Genomic DNA, 20,696 nt, shown 5'->3' with positions numbered 1-20,696 from the left:
TTTGCAGTTAAGCTCCCTGATCTCAATATCATGTGACTAGAAACGCAAGGAGCAGATTGACATCCAGCACACACTCTCAAACTCGTTGGATATCAAGGAAAAAAAAAAAGGGGGTGGGAGTGAGGAAGGGAGGTTCCCTTGCTTTTCCCTTGCACTATTAATTCCTGCTGGAGCTTGTTTGCCGCGAGCTCGGTTCATGGCAGTAGCAGAAGAAGCAGTGCTTATTCAGTAGCTCGGTGCTCTCAATGAGGTCAAGCTGGATCAAAGGGAAACCTCCTGTGGAAACGCCTGCTGTAAGTTCTGCTTTTTCCACAGTCCCTCCAAATGAAAAACAGCCCCTACAACAGGGCCGGGCTCTGCTATTTTATGTCTCCCCGACTGATAATTTTGTATGAGGTTGTCAGGCTTTCTGTTGATTGAACTTGTCAATAAGGCATCAGCTTCTATGTGTTTTGGGAGGAAAGTGTGCTTATCATTCTGTTCTTTTATTTGCTGAGGTAGTGGGAAGAGGAAAGTGTGGTTTTGTCCTTTTGAAAAGCACCAAGCTGTTGAGGTTACAGCTCTCCAGATTCTGTTTTATGTAAGCTACATATTCTACTTTCTCAAAAAAGTAATTGCAAAGTGTCTTTTAAATGTCCTTGCATTTCACCAAATAGATATGCTTTTGTGAATAGCCACCTGAACATGTATTTAATTAAAAAAAAAAAAGTTTTTTGTTTTTAAAAAGGAAATAAAAACTAATTAAAATCTTGGAAATGTGCAGTAAATAAATTTCCGAAGCACTCTCATTACACAAGCTGTTGTTCACCTGAGGGATCTCTAATGTGATCATTCAGAAATACTTTCTTTGAGACCTAATTCTGAATATCAGCTATTTTTAATGAAACTTTCAGTTGCAAAGACTTTGAGCTGAATGTTTTCCCCTTTAACGCAGCAAGCTAGCTGTTTCTGCAGGAATGTGCTGCTTAGCATGAAGGAGTTCCCACTTCTGCAGGTAGCATTGTGTCACTTACAGCACGGACTCCTTGGGGAATAATGAAATTCTGGGCTGTACATTATTCAGCTACATAACCCAACTTTTTTTTTAAAGACAGAAAAGTTACCTGAAGGTACATCTGGAAGGCTTGCAGAGTGGTTTCGGTGGATTGAACAAAATAACCACCACCTGTTTGGGCTATTATTGTTAATATATTGGAAACTCCGAGGGGAAATAAAGTGTCACAAATCATTCTTTCTGTTGTCAAGTTCCTCTTGAAGGGAGATAGCATGATGCCTCTTTCTTGATCTTCAGCTAGTGTGTCTGGAAAATGGGCAGCATCGCTATTGTGCTGTGAAGCAGCATAACGTTGCAAATGTCATAAAGACTTATGGCATTGCCTTACCCCCAGTAATCTAGTTTTCTTTCTCTTCTCTCTCTCTTCTCTCTCTCCTCTCTCTCTCCTCTCTCTCTCCTCTCTCTCTCCTCTCTCTCTCCTCTCTCTCTCCTCTCTCTCTCCTCTCTCTCTTCTCTCTCTCTCCTTTCTTTCCTTGTTGCATACTTCATTGTCTCTATCTTCTTCTGTTGATAGTCTTTGCTGTAGTGGTCAATGAGCACTGATTAACGTTTTATTTGAGGCTTACCTAAATATCTAACTTCAGAACTTGGATAGAGGAAAGGGGGGAAAAAAAGTGAAATCAGGTCATGCAATATCTGGGTGAGAGTTACGAATATTTGCTGGAGAGGTTTATGAAAAACTCTTGAAGACTCATTTTCAATTGTATTCTTCTATTTAATAAATAGAAAAGCTGTTACTTTAACATGCTATGATTTTTTTAATTTAATTTTATTTTTTGGCTGACATCACTGCAATATGTGTATGGGAAGATAGTGTGTAAATTAGCATCCGATGATACTTGCCACAGTTGTTCTGAGGATAGGATCAAAATACTCTGTGAACCCATCACTGGCCTTTTTTTTTTATTTTGTACTTTTTTTTTTTTAACAGAAGCTGTCTTTTGCTCCCTTGGCCAGCTTCATTTTATACATATATAGTGGGGAAAAAAACATATTGCATCTTTTAGTCCAGATGGTGATGTTTCTTTCATTTCAGCATTCAGCTTCTGAGTTGATCCTAGTTGAAGATGAAATGACAGATACTGAAGATAATGAAGAGGAGGATTTAGGAGTCATGGACGATCAACGTAGTGTAATTCTCCATCTCATCTCTCAGCTTAAACTTGGCATGGACCTTACCAGGGTATGGACACTGCCTCTTTTTATAATATTTGCATTTGTGTGTTTGCCCTTGTAGGTAAGGTAGTTTACCTCTCATTAAGGGTGTGGTTTCAGAGAGCTATGAATTCCTCTTGTCTGCTAGGCAGGATTTCACGTGAAGTGACCACAACAGACACTGTAACAAAAAAAAAAAACACAACAAAAACAAAACAAACAAAAACAACCGAACAAAAAGATTTAGAAACTTTTCCTTTCTTAATTTTTTGCAAGTCTTTCAAATCAACCATGTGTTATATATGTATCCCATGTGTACATTAAGTCAGGGGGCACCAAGTGTGTGAGGAACCATAATGTCAATTTTATGGATGAGGGAGATTTGTGCTTCAGTTACCACTTTGTGGAATGAATTCCATTTAATTACTTGGTAGTTTAAAAAAAAAAAAAAAAAAAGGTAAAGAAGCTAGTCTTCAATGTGTCACAGTCCTTGTTTGTGCTAAGCAGCTCACCAGTTCAACCTTCCGTGCATCCTTCTGGTCCTGGAACCAGTATTGTTATGAGCTTATCCATACAGATATGAACAGAGATTTTAGTGATTGAGAAGTTTCCCATAAGCCCTTGGCTTTTTGAAAATTATGCAGATGTTCTGGCAGCAGGAAATGCATCTTTTTGAATAGTTGTGTATTCCAGTGGCTTTAATACATAATCAAGGAGATTTTTTGAAAGATATGGAGTACCAGTTCCTTCCAGAAAGGTTCTCTACTTATAAAGCAAAGAAAAAAAAGCCTTTAAACTACTTCCCACAAATAAGAGCTTATTCTGACTTGCTCCTTCCACAAATTAGAAAACAAACAAGCAAACAACAGAGTTTAGGTTGACCAGAGAATTACACTTGCATGTGAAATAGCTAAATAGCAGGTTCTTCTCATGGGCATGTTAATATTTAGAGGAGTTACATCAGCTTTCCTCTTGATCTCATATATTAATAAAAATCTATTTTTACTATTACTTTTGTGAAAAGGCCTTCTAAACATAGTCTTCTCTGCTTCCTCTGGAACAATTGACAGTATTTAAAAATACTTATGTTTTTAAGACTGAGCAATCCCATGTTCCGTTGCTAAGTATAGCTTTTGAATAGCTACACAGAAATTAATGTTTTGTTCTGAATAGGACAAACATTCCGTCATTTAAATTGTGAATAATTTATACCTGTCACTTGTTAGTATGTCTGGCATTATGTACAGTTCATTTTTGGTGTTTTTCTTATGTTCCTCAATCATTAGTAGCTCTTCCTATTTTCTGTTTTGGTTCACTAAGGCTGTCTGAATTCATAATATTTAAAGCAGACTAAGATTCCTTATCTGCTGTTCTTGTGTCTTTAGAACTCTCTGTCTTCAGTAACGAACAATATTTTTCTTTCATGATTTCCAATGTCATGTTTTTTCACAGTGGAGGAGACAAAAACCCCAAAGACACACAATTAATGTAAATAAAATTAATTCCTATAAATAAGAGAAATGTAGACATTTATATGAAAAATAAGGAGGTAAATATGTATCATAACATTTCCTATACAGTTTTTGAGGATAGTGGTGAATATTATCAGATCTGTACTATGGTAAAACATTAGTATGCATGGATGTGTCTATATAGTACCCACAACCTGAAAAGAGGAACAGACATATGGCAGAGTTAGATCTCTCTCTAGTGTGTGCGATGCATGAATACACATATGATGAGTATTAATGAGACATGCCACATTTGCACATCACTTTTCTGACCATTTTAAGGATTAAAATAAAAAATTACAAGACAGCTGTCTGCTTTTTTTTGTTGTTTTGTTTTTATTAACTTTGCTTACTGACATGAGGCCCTTAGGGCCACAGATGTGTGACGATACAGCTTGGTTTGTTGGCTGCACTGCTTAGTTTTCATTATTCCTATGAATGTCAGATTTCAGATAGCCTTGGTGCTAGTCAGCTTCTGCTGGAAGTGCTTGTGACACAGTAGTTGCTAACATCAGAGGATGTTTTTATATGTTTGCGTTTTCCTCTGCCTTCTTCCCCAGGGTTGTTTCTTTAGTTCCTTCTAGGAGCTAAGGATCGTAATGTGATACACACATGAACAAACTCTCCTGAGCCTTTGCTGGCTTTTGGTTCTGGATGCATAATCATTATCTCTTGTATCATATCAGAGGAAACAGCATCTTTTCCTTTTCCTAAGGGGTACTTGTTATGTTAGTGTTGGCCTTGCCTGCAGTGACATGCATTTCCTACAGTGCTAACAGCCATATTTAGTGCTGTAGAGGTGTTTCACGCTTGAAATGTGTCATGCTGGCATGCCTTTTAATGAAGAATTAAACAGTAAAAAAAACCCACAGTGAAGTATCAAATCCGTATGGGGATTTGCTAGAACAGGTTAGTCTTGGTGGCTAAATGGACTTCAAGAGCTGCTGGAAAGAGCTGTGTTGGGGAGCAGGTCCTGGTGGCAGGACGTTGTACAAAACTGATACGTTGAACTTTACATGTCACTTAAAAGTGACATTGCTGGAAAGCAAAGCAAAACAACGACAAAAAACCCACAACCAAACAAAGAAAACACCATACTTCTAAATTGTTTATTGCATTTAAAAAAATTAGAAGTAGTACTGGAAATCACTGCCAGCCTAAAAAAATGCGTTGGCAAATGGCATCTAAAGGATTGAAATGAATGCTAACAGTTTGTACAGATGGATGGTCACCCCCCCGCATTCCCTTACCTTCCCTACGCAGTTACAACTCTACTAAAAATAAAGGGCTGCCAGTAGTTCTGTGGCATAGCAACCTGGTGTAAATTAACACTGCAGTTTGTTCACAATGTCTTCTGTTTTAAAATTCCAAGGTAAATATATATTGTAGTTCGTAACTTAAGTGGGACGAAAATACTTTTAGTCCCGCAATGACACAGATGACAGTAGAAGGTTTTTTTCCCTCTAAGGTAGTGAAAATCTCAGCATGGAGTATGGTGGTCAGGTTTCTGAGAAAAAGTGGTTAACATTGCTGACACCCATCTTTTGCCTCACAGTAAATAGTTGAAAAGGTAATAAATATCTTTGTTTTCAAGAAGAACCTCCAGAAAAAGGGAAGAATGCCTGTTAAACTACTTCTTTTTCACTGTGAAGCCTGAGAGACAGTAAGAATGGAGATTAGTCTAACATTTTAATGTGCAATCAGGAGATTCATTGCTTCAGACTTCGGCAATTTGGTATTTATTCTAGAGAGATCTCTGTCCATTTAGTTGTCATGCTAGCTTATCCTCAGAGAAGAATATTAGACGGTTTTGACCTTTATGTAATAACAACAACAACAAAAATGCAACCAAATGATACAGTCCAAAACCAATATAAAGAATTCAGATCCTAATTGACTTTTCTAGACTGCATTGTGTTTGGTGCAGAAACATTGAAAACCTCATTCTTTTGGAAACTAGAGTTGCTAGCACAAGTGCATGGCAGTCCAGTGCTCACAAGAAAAATGCTGTACACCTTCCAAACTTGTTTGTTTCTATTTTATTTATTTCTGCAGAAATCAAAATGGGACAAGTTACAAAAAAAAAAAAAGTAATTTTGTGATGATGCTTGTCTGTGGCGGTGTTGCATGCTGAAAATATCAGACTATGAGTTTATTCAGTGAGAGGCAATGTTTTCTAGAGAATTTTAATTATACTGGAGCTGTGTAAGCTTCGAAAGTCAAATATTTTTTTCATATGCGCTTCTGCCTCCTTTTGAGGAAACAATTCAATTACTCTGTTTTGTGAAGTTCCTTTCCTGCTACAGGTAAGGGTGTAGTTTCCATTTTAGTTTGGCTTTTAGAGCAAGATTATTTGAGCTGGAGTTCAAATTTCAAACTGATTGCCGAAACTGAATAATAAAAAATGTCCAGTGGTTCGTAACGTCTCTTTCGTGGCTGTGTTGGCAGAGCTGTGTTAACTAAGTAGCTGCAAAGTAGCTAGTGCTTGCAAGAGTGGTTATGAGGGCTACATTTCCACAATCAAGTCAACAAGATGAAACCACAGCAGTCTTAATGTTGTATCATATAAAATTTGCATCATCTCAAGCACGGTCCATAGCTTCCTTTCCTTCTCCTCCATTTGTGCTAAGAAGGGTCACTCTTAGAGTCAGCCACTTGGACATGAAGAGGGGTGCAGTGCTTTTTATTCAGATAAGTTTCCTTGCCCTCTCAAGTCTGTGCAGTGAGCTCATGGTAGTCACTGCCAGTATTTCTAGACACAGACAAGTCACAGGTTTTGGCTGTGTTGCTGTCAGCTTCCGCTTTGACAAGCTGGTCTTTGACTGTACAGTTCATATCAAAATGAGATTCTGTGTTGAAGGTCAGTGATGCTGAACTGTGTTTTTAAAGATTATATCGGACGACAAGTATTTGGTCAGAGTGAGAATTTTGCAAGTAAGATGGAATTGTTTCAAGAGCTAAAAATACCATAAGAAAATCTCCTGTCTTTCCACTTTTGCTTCCAAACTTTTGACTTACACCTTCAAAAACCAATCTCCTCAGCCCCTCTCCCCCACTGTCACACTACCACAGGGACTGCAGACTGTATTTAGCACTCAGGAGATTGCCACGTGTAGTGTAAGATTAAGGTGTTGGTATCTTTTGGGGCCTTATTACTTTAGTAATAGAGACTGGGTAGAGTCCTTGAGGTATATGGAGTCAGAGGAGTATTACAGAGGGGACTTGGCTTGATTTATGTCTGAACTTGTAAAACCATTACCCTATAAATGACAGTATTATTTATACATGCATAGAAGGAGAGTGAATGTTACCAAATGGAGCAGTGCACGAGGTATGGAGGGTTTGGGGAGTGGAGGTGGGCAAGGAATGGAGAGAAATAAATGATTCTAGGTCACATAGCCCTTGCCTGTCTTTTAGTGCACTCCAGGATGTTTTATTGAAAGCTTCTAACAAAGCATTATTCCTAAGTGGGGGACTTCAGCGACATCTGCACTGCTAGATGAGCTGCTCGAGGTTGTGCCCAAATCGCCTGGGGCCGGCTGCCTCCAGTGCGGGCTGCCTCGTGCTCAGTCCCGGGGTCCCTGTGGGCCTCGCAGAGCCTCACTAGTTCCAGGGCACTGATGTAACAGTTTGTGCAGTTTTGTTTGTTTCAGCTTGTCTGAAATAAGGTGAAGGCATGCAGTGGCTCACCGCAGTTGTATGATACACTACAAAACACAAGGGGTGCGCCGTGTGCCTGGGGGTGACCAGAGAACGGAGGGGTGGCAAGGCAGGGGGGACACAGAAGATGGCAGGGTATGGTTTGTTGATGGTAGAACTAAATCATTTTACATCAAAGTATGTTGTTATGCCTTGTAAACCAGGAAAAATAAGAACAATAGTTTGTGTGTTAACTGAGAGGAGAGGAAAAGGAAAATTTTCATGTGATCGGAACAGTACCTCCCTGTTGCTTGAGCTACTGTTGAGAATCATAATGAAATAGGAAGCAGTCTGCACTGCTATCGAGGCTGCTGCTTTTTCTTTTGCTCATTATTTACAGTAGAAAGAAAAGGAAATTGCTGTGGCAGAGGGGAGGAAAACATGCTATCCTGAAACTTGGCTATACCAGAATTGCAGCTGTCTTAACTGTTCTCTCCCCTACGCCTCGCTGTAGTATGATCATGGGGAAATCATATCTGCCTTTGTCTGCTTTGCATACAGGTAGTGCTTCCAACATTTATTTTGGAGAAAAGATCCCTGCTGGAGATGTATGCAAATTTCATGGCCCATCCAGACCTGTTTTTGTCAATTGCAGCTGGAGCCACTCCCGAGGAAAGAATTATCTGCTTTGTGGAGTATTATCTAACAGCTTTTCACGAAGGCCGAAAGGGAGCGGTTGCCAAGAAGCCCTATAACCCTATAATTGGTGAAACATTTCATTGCTCATGGGATGTGCCTAAAGATAAAGTGAAACCATTCAGAACTAACGGTGCCTCTGCGGTTTCTAAGGACCCAGCCAAGGAGTTTGGCCAGGACCAGTCCATGTGCTACAAGCTGAGGTTTGTGGCCGAACAAGTGTCCCATCATCCACCGGTATCTTGCTTTTACTGTGAGTGCAAGGAGAAGAAAATGTGTGTGAACGCTCACGTATGGACCAAAAGCAAGTTTATGGGCATGTCAATAGGTGTTTCTATGGTAGGTGAAGGTAAGAAATGTGCTTTTATTTTCTTTAGCTAATGTTGTGGGTGTCAAAACAACAAGCTTATTTGTGTGGGACTGTAAATTATATCTGAAGTAGTCATATGTTAAACCGCACTAGCAAATGTCTGCTGACGCTATGCTCTGTAAAAACATTTTTCATTGTCTTGCTCACTTTTAAAGTAATATCTAATTTGGTATTGGAGAGTTTACAACTGAAGCAAAGAAATAGGAAAAAATGTGTTTGTACTTAAGCCTAACATTTTTTTCATAGTTTCTGTAAAGAATCATGGTTTCAGTAGTGCTTGCTAAGTTGGCGTATTGTCTCAAGCTTTATAGCAGGTCATATAGGTGAGGTATAAATCATTACTCACTGTATCATACATGCGCAGTCTGCTTTGCGATAATTCAATGCTCAGCAATAATTCATAAAAACAAGGCATTGTAACAATTTAATTACTGGATGATCTGAACCGATAAACACACCTGTATCAGTGTTGTTACTGCCTGCTAATCTATTGATTTAATGTTTCAAACGACTTAGTCCTTTTTGCCATTTGAAGATAATTTCCTTTGTATGGCTTTTGTATTTTGTCTTAACTAGTTTTTAGACTGTGCTCTTAATAAGCAATCACAGAAACACCAGAACAACTTAGAGCAATTACTTCTTTTTGCCATTGTTATGTTAAATACTATCAACATTGAAGACAGTAGAAAAGTAGAGTGGGAACAAAATAGTTATGGTGACTAAAAAATCCCACCTGATATCTGAAAACATACAGCTATTCTCTGCTGTTTCTAATGAAAGTAAAGAACAAATTCAAACAGTGGAAATGGCTACAGAAGCTTCTTTCCTCATGTCAGTAGGTTCCCTTCTTCATCCCTGAAAGTGGAAGAGCCTTGAAACTTCTTCGCTGCTGTGCTGCTGCTTCCTTTTTTTCTGTGATTTAGGTATTCTGATTTTTAGGCAGGGTTAAGGAAGATGGGAAGGGAGTGTGAGAAGGGAGATGGTCCTTCTGTCCATCTCCTTACTGTACTGCTTCCAGCCTGAGTCACTGGTTTCACTTGCCACGTTTTTCCAGTACATATCTATTTCTGATACTGGTTTCCTCAGTGAAGGCAGCTGTTTAGTGGAATCAAAATAAAACACAAAGCCACTTATGATTATGTAGGAGCTGGGAAATTCTTCTTGCTGCTGCTAGCACACGCAGTTCCCTGGCATTGGGGATGTCTACTGTGGGGATTATTTAAGACTTCAAAGTCCTGATGTGTCCCAGTTTTGAGAGAGAAGGGTCTAGGAATTAACTGCTTCCCTACTCCAAGGATTGTTTAATTTGTGTTGGTAAGAACAAGTTCCCTTCCTACCCTCCCTTACCCACCTCCCCCCTTTCTTTTTTTCATAATCCTAGAGAGATCCCAGCAGTAGAGGTAGGCTTTGGGGAACATCTGTAATGGTGAACCTTTTATTGTAAGGTTTCCTGCTGTCTTTATGGTCAGCATTTGGGAAGGAAGTTTGGTGTTACCAGTTTATAGCTGTCACTCATCTTTTTTTTTTTGTCCATGTAAGCAATCCAGAAGTGTGCAAATTCACTGTGACAGCATTTCTGTGAAGTGATGGAGAAACTCTAGAACAGCCCAAGTATTTCTGTTGTGTGTTGAAGACTGGTAACAAGCAGGAGAAAGTTGTACCTCTGAATATTTTCTATAATCTGAAAACAGCCTAAACCTGACAGCCTTGGTTGAAAATGCTTGTTTCTCAGTCTGGTTTCTTCACTCGAGACTATACTTTGTTCAAATATATATTTTTTTCTCTTCTTTTAGTTCAAGGGAAGTCTTCCTAACAAAGTTGGTGTGTAGATTTGTCAAGCTGCAAAAATGAGAAGCTGCTACAACCATTTTTTTTGTCATGTCTTACATAAGTATAAAGTCTGTATTAGACTGAGGTCAGCATGAATCCTGGGGAATATATTGCAGAACCAATAAAAACTAGCACTGGGCTTACAGTGTGGAAAAACTATGTCTGTATTTGCATCTCTGGTAATGCAGAGCCTGGTAATTTGTTGACGTGAAACATGATTCGGAGGATTTTCTTGTTATTTAAGGACAATTTACACACAGCAGCATCTCAAATGGAGTTCGTCTAGCAAAGTGTAGATGGAGACACATGATTAGTCAGAAGGTATAGAAAGAGGTAGTTAAGATAGGTAGAAACTAGAGTTAGCTACCAGAAGGTTTCTCACGATGAGGTTGGCTGGGAAGGTTGTATAACCTTACTGTTACAAGCTGTTAAAACCAGATTAAGCAAGTTTCTCAGGAATGATTTAAGTATGACTGATCCTGCTTTTGATAAGAGACAAACTGACATCTCATGAATCATGGAAATCCCTGGGTTTTGTTTGTGCATTTCTGGTTTTGCCACTGTGTATTGGATGACCTAATTAATCATGTTCTATTGTTGATATTTTTTTCTGTCCTCCTCTTTTTCGTTATGAGCATTCAGCTTCTTTTCCTGGCTCTTGCAGGATGTGTTCAGTGACATTGTCAAGTGACTAAAATAACCTGTCGAGTTTACTTCCATACATGTGGTTGCCTCTGACTATTTGCTAGGTCAGTAAGGATTTTAGATTCTGAAAAGGCAGCTTCCTTGATATCTCTAGTATGCCTGTGACCTTCCTGAGACTGCATTTAAATCACGCTGGTGTTGACATGGTAGTTTCATTACCCTGTGTATTCGTTCAGTACTATTTGATATCTGTGGAAAAAAATCCTTCTCAACAGAGAGGCAAACTATGCTGCATTCATGTATCAGATAATTTAGTGCTAGGAGTGACCACCTTGTTCTAGTTCAGATATTTAACAGAATGATTTTGGTTGACCTCTAACTTTGTTGTGACCTTAGCATGAACACAAACAGCCATGCTCTATTTTGAAACTTTGCTCCCTCCTGATTTTTTTCGTGTGGCCTGCAAACAATTGAACAAACCTTTTTATATTGCATTTGGCTATTTACATAAATAGGGTAGTACTGAATTTGGGGACCTATATTGTGTAAGGAGTGTGTTGACAACATTTCTGTGACGCTTTTCAAAAGCATTGTTTTTAACTAGTCTTAATGTCCTTAGGTGTGTAGAGCGTGTTGCTTTTTATCCCTTGGTGTGAGAAGCAGCAGTGGATACGCTGAAACAGGACGTAATGGAATTGCAAAGGCTTCCGTAAGAATTTAAATAACAGGTAGATTTGAGGGCAGTATGGTTCCGTCATACAGATGGTGCAGCTCAGTAGCCTAATTGCACAATTCTTAGTGTATGCCCCTCGAAGTGACTAAGATTTTTTTTTCCTATGATTTTTTTTTATTAATTCAAAGTAAATATCAGTTGCAGAGATGCAGAACACGTAGGCAGGCACTGCTGGAAATCTGTGTGAGAAGCAGTCTTCTCTGGTAGCCCTTCATCTTCGCTTCCCAGAGCTCTAAATCTGTTTTGCTAGAGAAATGTCTCGACTTTGTCTTCACTCTATGACAAAAAACATTCTTCAGAGCAGCCAGAGCTGAGTTTCCTCAGGAGAAAGCAGGGTAGAAGAGAGAGTATTTTGCATATAAGAATTCATGTTGCATGCACAGTCCCTAATTCTGGTTAATGTTAATTATGTACTAATGAGAGGGTGAGGGAGGGGAAGAGGGTGTAATGAATAGAATTGTATTAGGATTTAAATTAGCAAGAGATGGTAGAGTCAAAGTAAATATTTAATGTGTTTTACATGGTCCAAAGGATCTTTAAACACATACTGATTGTAAGATAAGGGTTTTCTAGCAGAAGAGGATGTGCTGAGCACACCTCAGCGTGGGCTCCTGTTCTGCTGATGGTTTTTGTTCCAAAATTTGATTCACTGGTTAATTTTACAGAGAACATAAAATAGTTTTAAGTGGTTTGCTCTGTATAATCAAGTGGCTAGTTATGGCTTGTGATTTTACTCCTGCTATTTTAAATGCTTTAAAAACTCCTTAGATGCAGGCCTTAAAAATTATTTTAAAAATTGAAATCAACCTTGAAAAGGTTTGATTGGTAGGGAAAAGGTTCATAGCTCTTTCCACGGTAAATTTAAATAAAAGCAACAAGTGTTTTTTTCTTTTTTTTTTTCTGTTCAAGTATATGCATGCATATGCATATGTTTCTATACTTGTACAGGTCTATAATTTCTATTCCTGAGGCACAAGTGACTTTTTAATTTACCAGCCCTGAAGACCGACTGCTCCATGCAACTGGAACTACCAAAATATTGCTCTACTACTAATTTATTTCTTTATCTTTTTTAGCTTGGTGGTTTCAGAATATTTTCTGTATGGCATGGTACTCATTACTTAATTAGCAAATGTCTGCAGTTTTTGGAAAATGAGCGGTGCAGAGCAGCTGGCTACAACATTTATGAGATGATGAGGGCCCAGTACTGGTGTCTTGTGCTTCTCTGCTTGAACTGGTGTGGCTGGTGATGCGCTGCATCTGTGTGCGCTTCATCCCCCTGCGTAACTTATACTTGTTCGTGCTCTGTTATGAATAATGCAGCATGAAGAGCCTGTTAAATCAGGAAACTGCCCTAGGCCATTTATGACCCACATACCATTTGTTGTTCAGATTGATCTCCAAACGGTCAATGGGAAGCATTAAATTTCACATGCCTCTTCTGCAGTTATTGATCCAGAGTCTCCTCTGGGTATTCCATCAATATGTGTTACTGGAAAATCAATTCACAAAGCTCCAGCATCAGTGAGGGACATGTAATTGTCAAACGGGCAAAATCAGATGCTGCGAACATCGCTTCCTTTCATGTAGGCTGGGGAGGCGTGGAAAGGAGCATGGCCATGAATACGTTGTCCTAAAAGCAGGAGCAAATGGTGTCAAGTACATTTCGAGGGGGGATTTCAAAATTCAGCACTTGTTTACCAAATATTCACCCTTCTCTACACGATTTTTTCTAATAATAGGTTAGATTACTAAATCCACTTTTCTTCCCAGAGTACTTATCTGGTGCATTCTCCTTGTATAATTGTTCCCTATAAATGTTTAAAATTATAAATGCTATAATTTTTGAAGGAATCTGCAGTTTCCAGAAGAGTTCCTTAATATGAGGAAGAAATGTTAGTGGAAATGGGAGAATCTTCTGCAACTTTTCATATATATTTACTTGTAGTGATTTTTTTAAACAAAAAATGAATAATCCCCTACAGCTGGGGAGCAAGAGAAGAAAAATGTCTACATATTGTCTACTATACAATATCTATCAGTCACAATGAAATTATACTTAAAAGTGGATGCTAAAAGTACACTCCACTTTTAAAAATAACTGTTAGGTTTTCATTTCCGTGACTTTTAATGTCTCAAGGTTTAAATTTGGCAGGGTAAGGCATGATCTCAAATTGTGGTATAGATGTTGTCCCTGTGTCATTTTGGCTTCCTCTTCTAAAGGAGAACACGGGTCTTGGTTCAGACCTGGTGCAGCTCCAATCTTCATGGTGCTTCAGGTACAGGAGGTTTTGCACGTGGGCTCTGCAAACACTGGAATGGAAACTAAGGGTCAGGGTAGTGCTGAAAGGGGTGTCAAGCTGTGGATATTTCACATCTTTCCTTTATCCTTTTTAGCTTGTAATTACTGAGCTGGAGTCATATTTCAAGTGAGGCAGCGCTTCGTTAAAGATGTGTTTATTCAGGTGTTTAAGGAATTCAAAAGTATGCTACCAAATGCTAAACAAAAATACTGCTAAGAGAGCTGGTTCAATTTTTAATACCTAACCTGCTGTGGTTGTTAAATATTTACAGTGAAGGTCACCGCTGTTATTTGCTATTCACTTTTCATTAGAGCTCTACATCCCTCCCACTCCTGTATGCAGAAATAACGCTATCAATCCCATCAGAGAGACAAAAACCAACTCGAACCGAGTTTTGTCATGGCAGTGCCTTCTCATGTCAGAGGAGGGTGGCTGGGCCTGAGAAGCAGGAGGCTCTGCAGAAGCTCACGTGAAGTTGTGGCTCCTAAAATACAGTGAGGAGCACCCTGCGTGACCATGGTACTGGTATTAGACCTTCATGCTGGAAGCCAGTGCTTTCAGGTGTTTTTTCTGACTGTGTGAGGGTTGTGTCTGCGCTTAGACCATTAAGGCTGCTTTGATGTGATGTGACCTGATGGCAGCACCACAGGCCGTGCCATTTCCCACAGCTGGTTCCTGCTACGGCTGCTGCCTGTGGCTGTAATGAAGAAGGCAGAGAATAAATGGAGGAGAAAGGAAAAAAGGGCATCTGCAAACTCGATTTCTACAGAACCTGGCTCCTAGCCTCTCACCTCTTGCTCTCATGGCAGTGCTAAATGAAGGATGTAGAGCTCCAGCTGCCCTTCCAGCCCTTGCTTAGAAGGCTTCTCTCATTTTCCAGTTAGGAGAAAAACCTGGCCCCTGTTCTTAGTCTTTGATCACGTTTTCCTTGTTCTTTGTATCGCCCTTATTCCCTTTGCCCTGCTGGCTGGGCTCAGGAGCGCCCCACACCTGGGCGTGCCCTTGGTGTCTGAGCACCTCACTGCTGTCCCCTGCTTGTGGGAAATGGGGAGCTCCAGCCTCCTCGTGCTAGCTGAGGGACTTGGGTCTAAAACCTGTTGCAATCCTCCAGGTGGAAGTTGCTCAGCTGCAGACTGTCAGGTTTCCTTTCTGCGTGTTTGTAGCCATTAGCTTGCTTTGATCCTTTTTTAATGTCATCATCTTCGTGAAAAGCTTCTTTATTGTTCTTTATTAATTTAATGTTGTTGTAGCGTCCATTTAGTGAGCTCTGCAATATGCACAGCCTTCTTTTTGAGTAAAAGCTCTTCCTGGTGAGTGTCCTGGACGAATTGTGTAGCTCAACCTTCCTGCCATGAGCTTGGTTTACCTGCAGGTATGGAACTGAAGAAACTTTAGGCAAAACACGTGTTTGTTCCGTCTGGGTCCCGGCTGTTCACTGGTGTTGGAGGTTCAGCACATGACAAAAGCAACTTGTGACTTGCCAAAGGCAAAATGATTACAGGTTCTTTTATGGCATTGCTTTTCTGCGTTTGTGCTTTTGCATTCCCTGGCTTGTTTGTGTCAAACTTGCTGGAGTCGAAGCACTGCCTGAGCTGTGGCTGGCAGGCTGAGGTTGCACAGTTCCTGGGAGCAGCTGCAGAAAGCTAGCACGGTCTGCAAAGGATGTTTTCCAGTGGAACGGTGTCAGTAAGACACAAACGACAAGCAGAGGAGCTTCCTGTGCCTGGATTTTGTTCTAGTAGTCGGAGCCAATATTTAAAATGATGATTCTCTCAGAGTGCCGCACTTCTAAATTCTGAGTGTTATTTAGACTTGTGTTGCTGTACAGCGTTAAGGGCATATTTTTATGTTGACATTACTAGTAGCTTGTTCCTATTCAGTGCTTTTTCATCATTACATTCCAGATCAATTTGCAAGATGTGTTGTTATTGCCTTCAACACACAGACAAACTAATAAATACAGCTAGTAATGCATTGCAGTTCTCCCCTCTCTGCCCCAGGGTGAGGGTAAATTGGCTTAAGCTCATCTCGTTGCTAAACAGATGCTATTACTGTTTGTGTGTCAAGATGATTTTCCTGATTTTACGAAGATTTTTGGGGTCTAAGTACTTCCTGGGATGGGTTATTTTCAATCCCTGTTGAGAAAAATTTTTTTCAAAGTATAATTTTTGCTTTTAGACAGTTATTAAATTGGATATAAAGGAGTGTAAAACTCTAATAAAAATATAATACCCAGTTGGCATTGCCTAATTCTGTGTGCAGGGTTTACATTGCTGTTTACCTGATGTTATGTCTTATATCCCGTTCTTTGCCATCCTGAAGACCAAACTACAGCTATGGTGGGGATAGAGCTGTATCAAGAACCTTAGGGGAAGCTAAGATCTTCTGATCAGACACGGAACTTTCTTTGTAGGTCCAAATAATATGGGAATTTTCTGCTGCTGCTGCTGCTTGTTTTGTTGTAAGGAACCTTTACAGAATGAAATAGAGTTGCCAGCAATTTTCTCTGCATCGTAGAGAGTTTGGTCTCAGCGGTAGCAGAGAAGTGGCCCCTGATTGATAATGCAAGACTTTTGCAAAGGCTATGTGGGAAACCAGGCATTTTGGAAAAAAGGAGCAAGCTTCTAGGAAATTTCTAGGTGACTTCCTTAAGCCCAGCCTGACCTCCCCTTTTGCTCCTACCAGCAAATAGTGGGTCAGAAGCTAGCAGAGAGCAGCTGGTGGTATCTGGCTGAATGGAGAGCCAAAGGGCCCTTCGGCCATGCCTAAATGAGCACCCAGAGCATTTGGTGTGGTGGGGGGCTTTTTTGTTTTGTTTTCTTCAAGGGAATGTGATTTGTTTTCAGGTTCAGCAGTTTATTGCTTGGCAATGAGACAGAATAAGTAATCCAGACGTTTTCTGATAGGCCATTTGGCACCATGAAGAACCAGAGGCACACATTAGAATTAGGTGATTTGAAAATGCTTGTTTGAAGAAACTTCTTTCAGAGAGCAGGCTTTTCTTTTCTTAGCAGACAGTACCCTCCTTCAAGGCAAGTTGCATGTTGTGGAAGTATGTAGTGATGGCAGTATTTGGTCAGTGTCTGTCAGGCCTTATCAACGAGCTTTAATCGTTTCACCTTCAACCTCCTCCTTACCTAGGTGTTCTTCACTTGCTGGAGCATGAAGAAGAGTATGTTTTCACACTCCCCAGTGCCTATGCTCGCTCGATACTCACCATCCCATGGGTGGAGCTTGGAGGGAAAGTCAACATCAACTGTGCCAGGACTGGCTATTCCGCTACGGTCACGTTCCACACCAAACCCTTCTATGGAGGGAAAGTCCACAGGTAAGGGAATTACTCTTATTCTTGTTGACCTGATACTGGATTTCAATGGAAAAACTTACTTTGACATCTGTTCGGTTCCTCTATTGGACCGTTGTGTAGAAAGATATCTATTTCTTTTCCTGATAACGCCTGAGGTGACTTACAGCTTTAGAGCGCAGTTTATTGTAGTTAAGCATTTCATGTCATTTAGCCAAATTAGATAAATATCTCTTGTTGAGCTAAAGTCAATGTGTTCTTCCAGGCTTTTCCACCTGTAAAAATTGCTGTCAGGTATTTAAATGGCTTGCCCTGTGTTATAACCTAAATACCTATGCACAGAGTGGGATCAGAAAAAATGTACGTAGAAAAAGTAGTATTTGTGCTACACCAGCTGTTGCTTCTGTGTGAGTGGTGTTAGATGAGCTGATGTTGCAGGTAGAGCCAGCTTTTATTCCTGTAAGGAGCACGTCACTGCCCATAGTGGTGGCTCTCTGCTGGCGCCTTCCAATTCTGCAATGAAATTCTAGGTGAAAATACTGCTGATCTGTCTTTGGCTCCCCTTTATAAGGGCGTGAGGAGGAGCTGTGCAAGATAGCTTGTCTTACTTGCATGCTCAAGTTGCTGACCCCGTCACTGAAACACAAAGCTCTCTTCTAGTCCTGCTGTACACTGTGGCTGTTTCCATGGCTGTGCTGCCTGTTGGGATGGTGCGTTCAGTTATCTAATATCTTCTTCCATATGTGTGTCAACCATTTGAATATCGTATTCAGGCAAATATCAACATGGGCTGTTTTGACGGGAATTTTTCTGAAAGGTGCAGATTAATAATTGGTGCCCATCAAAATAAGTGAAAATTGGGGAAGGTTGTGCTGTATTAGTTTAATCATTTAAAAACTTATCTGAGTTTACTTGATATGGATTACTAAAAGCGTGTGTGCATTTTCATACAGACACACACACACAAGAAACTCCTCCCCGTTTTGGTTTTCTAGTCCTACCTATCTATTTTGCTCACTCTTAAACTAGTTCCTGAGCCATTGAGGTGACTTTAATACTGCCTCACAGCAGCTGTGAAGTAAACGTGCAGACTTAAAGAAGAAAATAAGGATACCTGAAGTCTTTGACAGGTATCTGACACCATTAGGTTCAGGTGTGGAAAATGAATTTCAAAATCTTGTACTGATAATTTCACATGAATGTCAGTTGGTTTTGGTTGTTTTTCAGGCTGATGAGATAAGCAGTTCTGGGTTTTAAGCTGGGTTACTGCTGTGCTTTGGGAGAATGTGGTCCCAAAGTTAGTGCTGTGTTAGTAGAGCTTTTGTAGCTTGAATCTTTTGGGGGACAGTGCCTTTATGTTTGAAAAACTATTTTGTAGATGTAAAACAATTGCATGTAGCCTGCAGTGCTAGAGCTTTCATATGCTGGTAATAAATTGTACCAGTTATATCTTTTGTGGCTTTTTTCTTTTTGTGGCTTTTTTCTTTTCCTTCTTGTATTAGGGTTACAGCCGAAGTGAAACATAATCCCACTAATACCATTGTATGCAAGGCACAGGGAGAATGGAACGGTACGCTGGAATTTACGTACAGCAATGGAGAAACCAAAGTGATTGACACCAACAAATTACCCGTTATCAGGAAAAAGATTAGGCCAATAGCAAAACAAGGCCCACTGGAATCAAGGTAAGGGCAGAGGCATTACAGTATTGTGTCAGATGAAAACAGAGTGGTGAAACAAACTCCAGTTATAAATGGCGTGGTTCAAAAAACCCCTGCTTTCATATAGCATGTTAATCTAGGCAGAAAGAGCTGAAGCTGCATGTTGGTTCTTTGGTATATAAATTACATTGCTGTGATGTATACATAAATTTTCTAGAGGAAAAAATGCTCGTATGCATTTTAACAAGTATTTGGGAACTGATGATGTGGTCTTCTACATGCTTCTTTGATTGTAACATGGTAGTCAAATTAGTCAAATTGTTACAGATAATTTTGCATCTTATAGTTCATGCTGGAACTTCAGATTTTATGGATTTCATATATATACGTAATATATAAACACAATATGTATAAAAATGTAAAATGTGATGTGACATAAATACACGTACATACGTGTTTTTAGGCTGTGAGAACTCATCATGTGCCTAATTCTGACTAGGTACCTTAGAAAAAAACTTTATTCGCTGTCAATAATTGTTTACATTTATCTTCAGAAGAATCAATATTTTTATTGAATTTAGGAACATTTTATTGGAGAATTTAAAAAACATGAGTAAAATTTAATTTTATAATCTGTAAATATATTTTTATTGTACAAAGGTGCATCTTGAGCCTTTGTGCAGGGTCAGATATTATTTTCTACTTTCTGGACATGCTTGTTTATCACAAACTCATTTTTCAGTGTAGGTTAATAACAGAGTTGGAGTAAATAAGGAAACCAGCAACACTGCAATATATTTGTTGTGTTTTTGACACTAGATAGCAAATTATAATTACCCAGTGTTTCTGCAGGATATGTAGCTCATCAGATTGTAAACAAACTCATCTAAATACCCCTGGAAATATGTGAAAGTTGCAGTCATTTTCTTAGTATTTTTCATGGCAAAGTTGTTGTTAAGCTCATATAGTGTGAAGAGGCATTGCATCTGAATACTGTCAGGTGAAAAACAAACTGGGTTATATACCGATAATTATCGTCAACTGGAAATACAGTGTAGACCTTGTGCATGCTGAGTCATGTATGTCAACTCTTTGTTAATAACCTGGTGGGAGCAGTCAGTGAGTGTCCCAATGTAATGTGCTCTTAGCTTTTGTCTAATGTTCCCTTAAAATTTAAGTTATCTCCAAATAAATGCAGAATAGATGTTTGTCATTTGGGGGTAGGTCATCAGTAAATAATGTGAACAGGAAATGAAAAAAAATCCATCAGCTTTGAGAAAAATGGTCAGGTCATAAAGAGTCACGAACATGAACAAAAGCTATGCAGAAAGTTAACTTGCATGGTAGGTTCCTGGGAACTGAGCGCATCTGAAAATCTGGTCCACAAATGAATATCCCTGTGAAAGTGGTGGTTCACAAGCTATGTGACTTGCAGAAATGCCTTGGAGAATGCGCCATCAGTCTGACCCTTGCTGTGCTACTGGTCTAGCCAGGCACCAGGCTATGGCAAAAGTATTCTTACTCTGTTGCTTTTGCTCCTTCCCAATCACACAGGCACCTTTGGCAATATGTCACCAATTCTCTGAAAGAAGGTAATATTGATGCAGCAACAGAACACAAGCACCACCTTGAAGAGAGACAGCGAGCAGAGGAGAGGCAACGTATGGCTCTTACAATGCCCTGGAAACCAAAATATTTTGCCAAAGAGGTACTTGTATCATCTTTTCCTTAAGGGCCCAATAGCGTCTTTGTGCACGTGGTGGGGTGCTAGTACAAATGAACACGTTTGTGTTTC

The 20,696-nt window shown here is 39.7% G+C and overlaps 1 protein-coding gene across 1 annotated transcript in view; it reads left to right on the top strand.

Moving 5' to 3' along the window:
• The window catches only part of OSBPL10 (oxysterol binding protein like 10), a 116,000-nt gene that overhangs the window by 90,523 nt on the left and 4,781 nt on the right, over positions 1 to 20,696 (top strand). Inside the window, exons 7-11 of the mRNA XM_035549662.2 lie at positions 2,091 to 2,237; positions 7,921 to 8,404; positions 17,078 to 17,264; positions 18,743 to 18,925; positions 20,456 to 20,609. Coding sequence (XP_035405555.1) covers positions 2,091 to 2,237; positions 7,921 to 8,404; positions 17,078 to 17,264; positions 18,743 to 18,925; positions 20,456 to 20,609 — 1,155 coding nt within the window. The remainder of the gene's footprint in view (positions 1 to 2,090; positions 2,238 to 7,920; positions 8,405 to 17,077; positions 17,265 to 18,742; positions 18,926 to 20,455; positions 20,610 to 20,696) is intronic.

This window comes from Cygnus atratus, chromosome 2 (genome assembly GCF_013377495.2).
Source record: "Cygnus atratus isolate AKBS03 ecotype Queensland, Australia chromosome 2, CAtr_DNAZoo_HiC_assembly, whole genome shotgun sequence".
Taxonomy (NCBI): Eukaryota; Metazoa; Chordata; class Aves; order Anseriformes; family Anatidae; genus Cygnus; species Cygnus atratus.
This window is presented reverse-complemented; position numbering and strand designations above follow the sequence as displayed.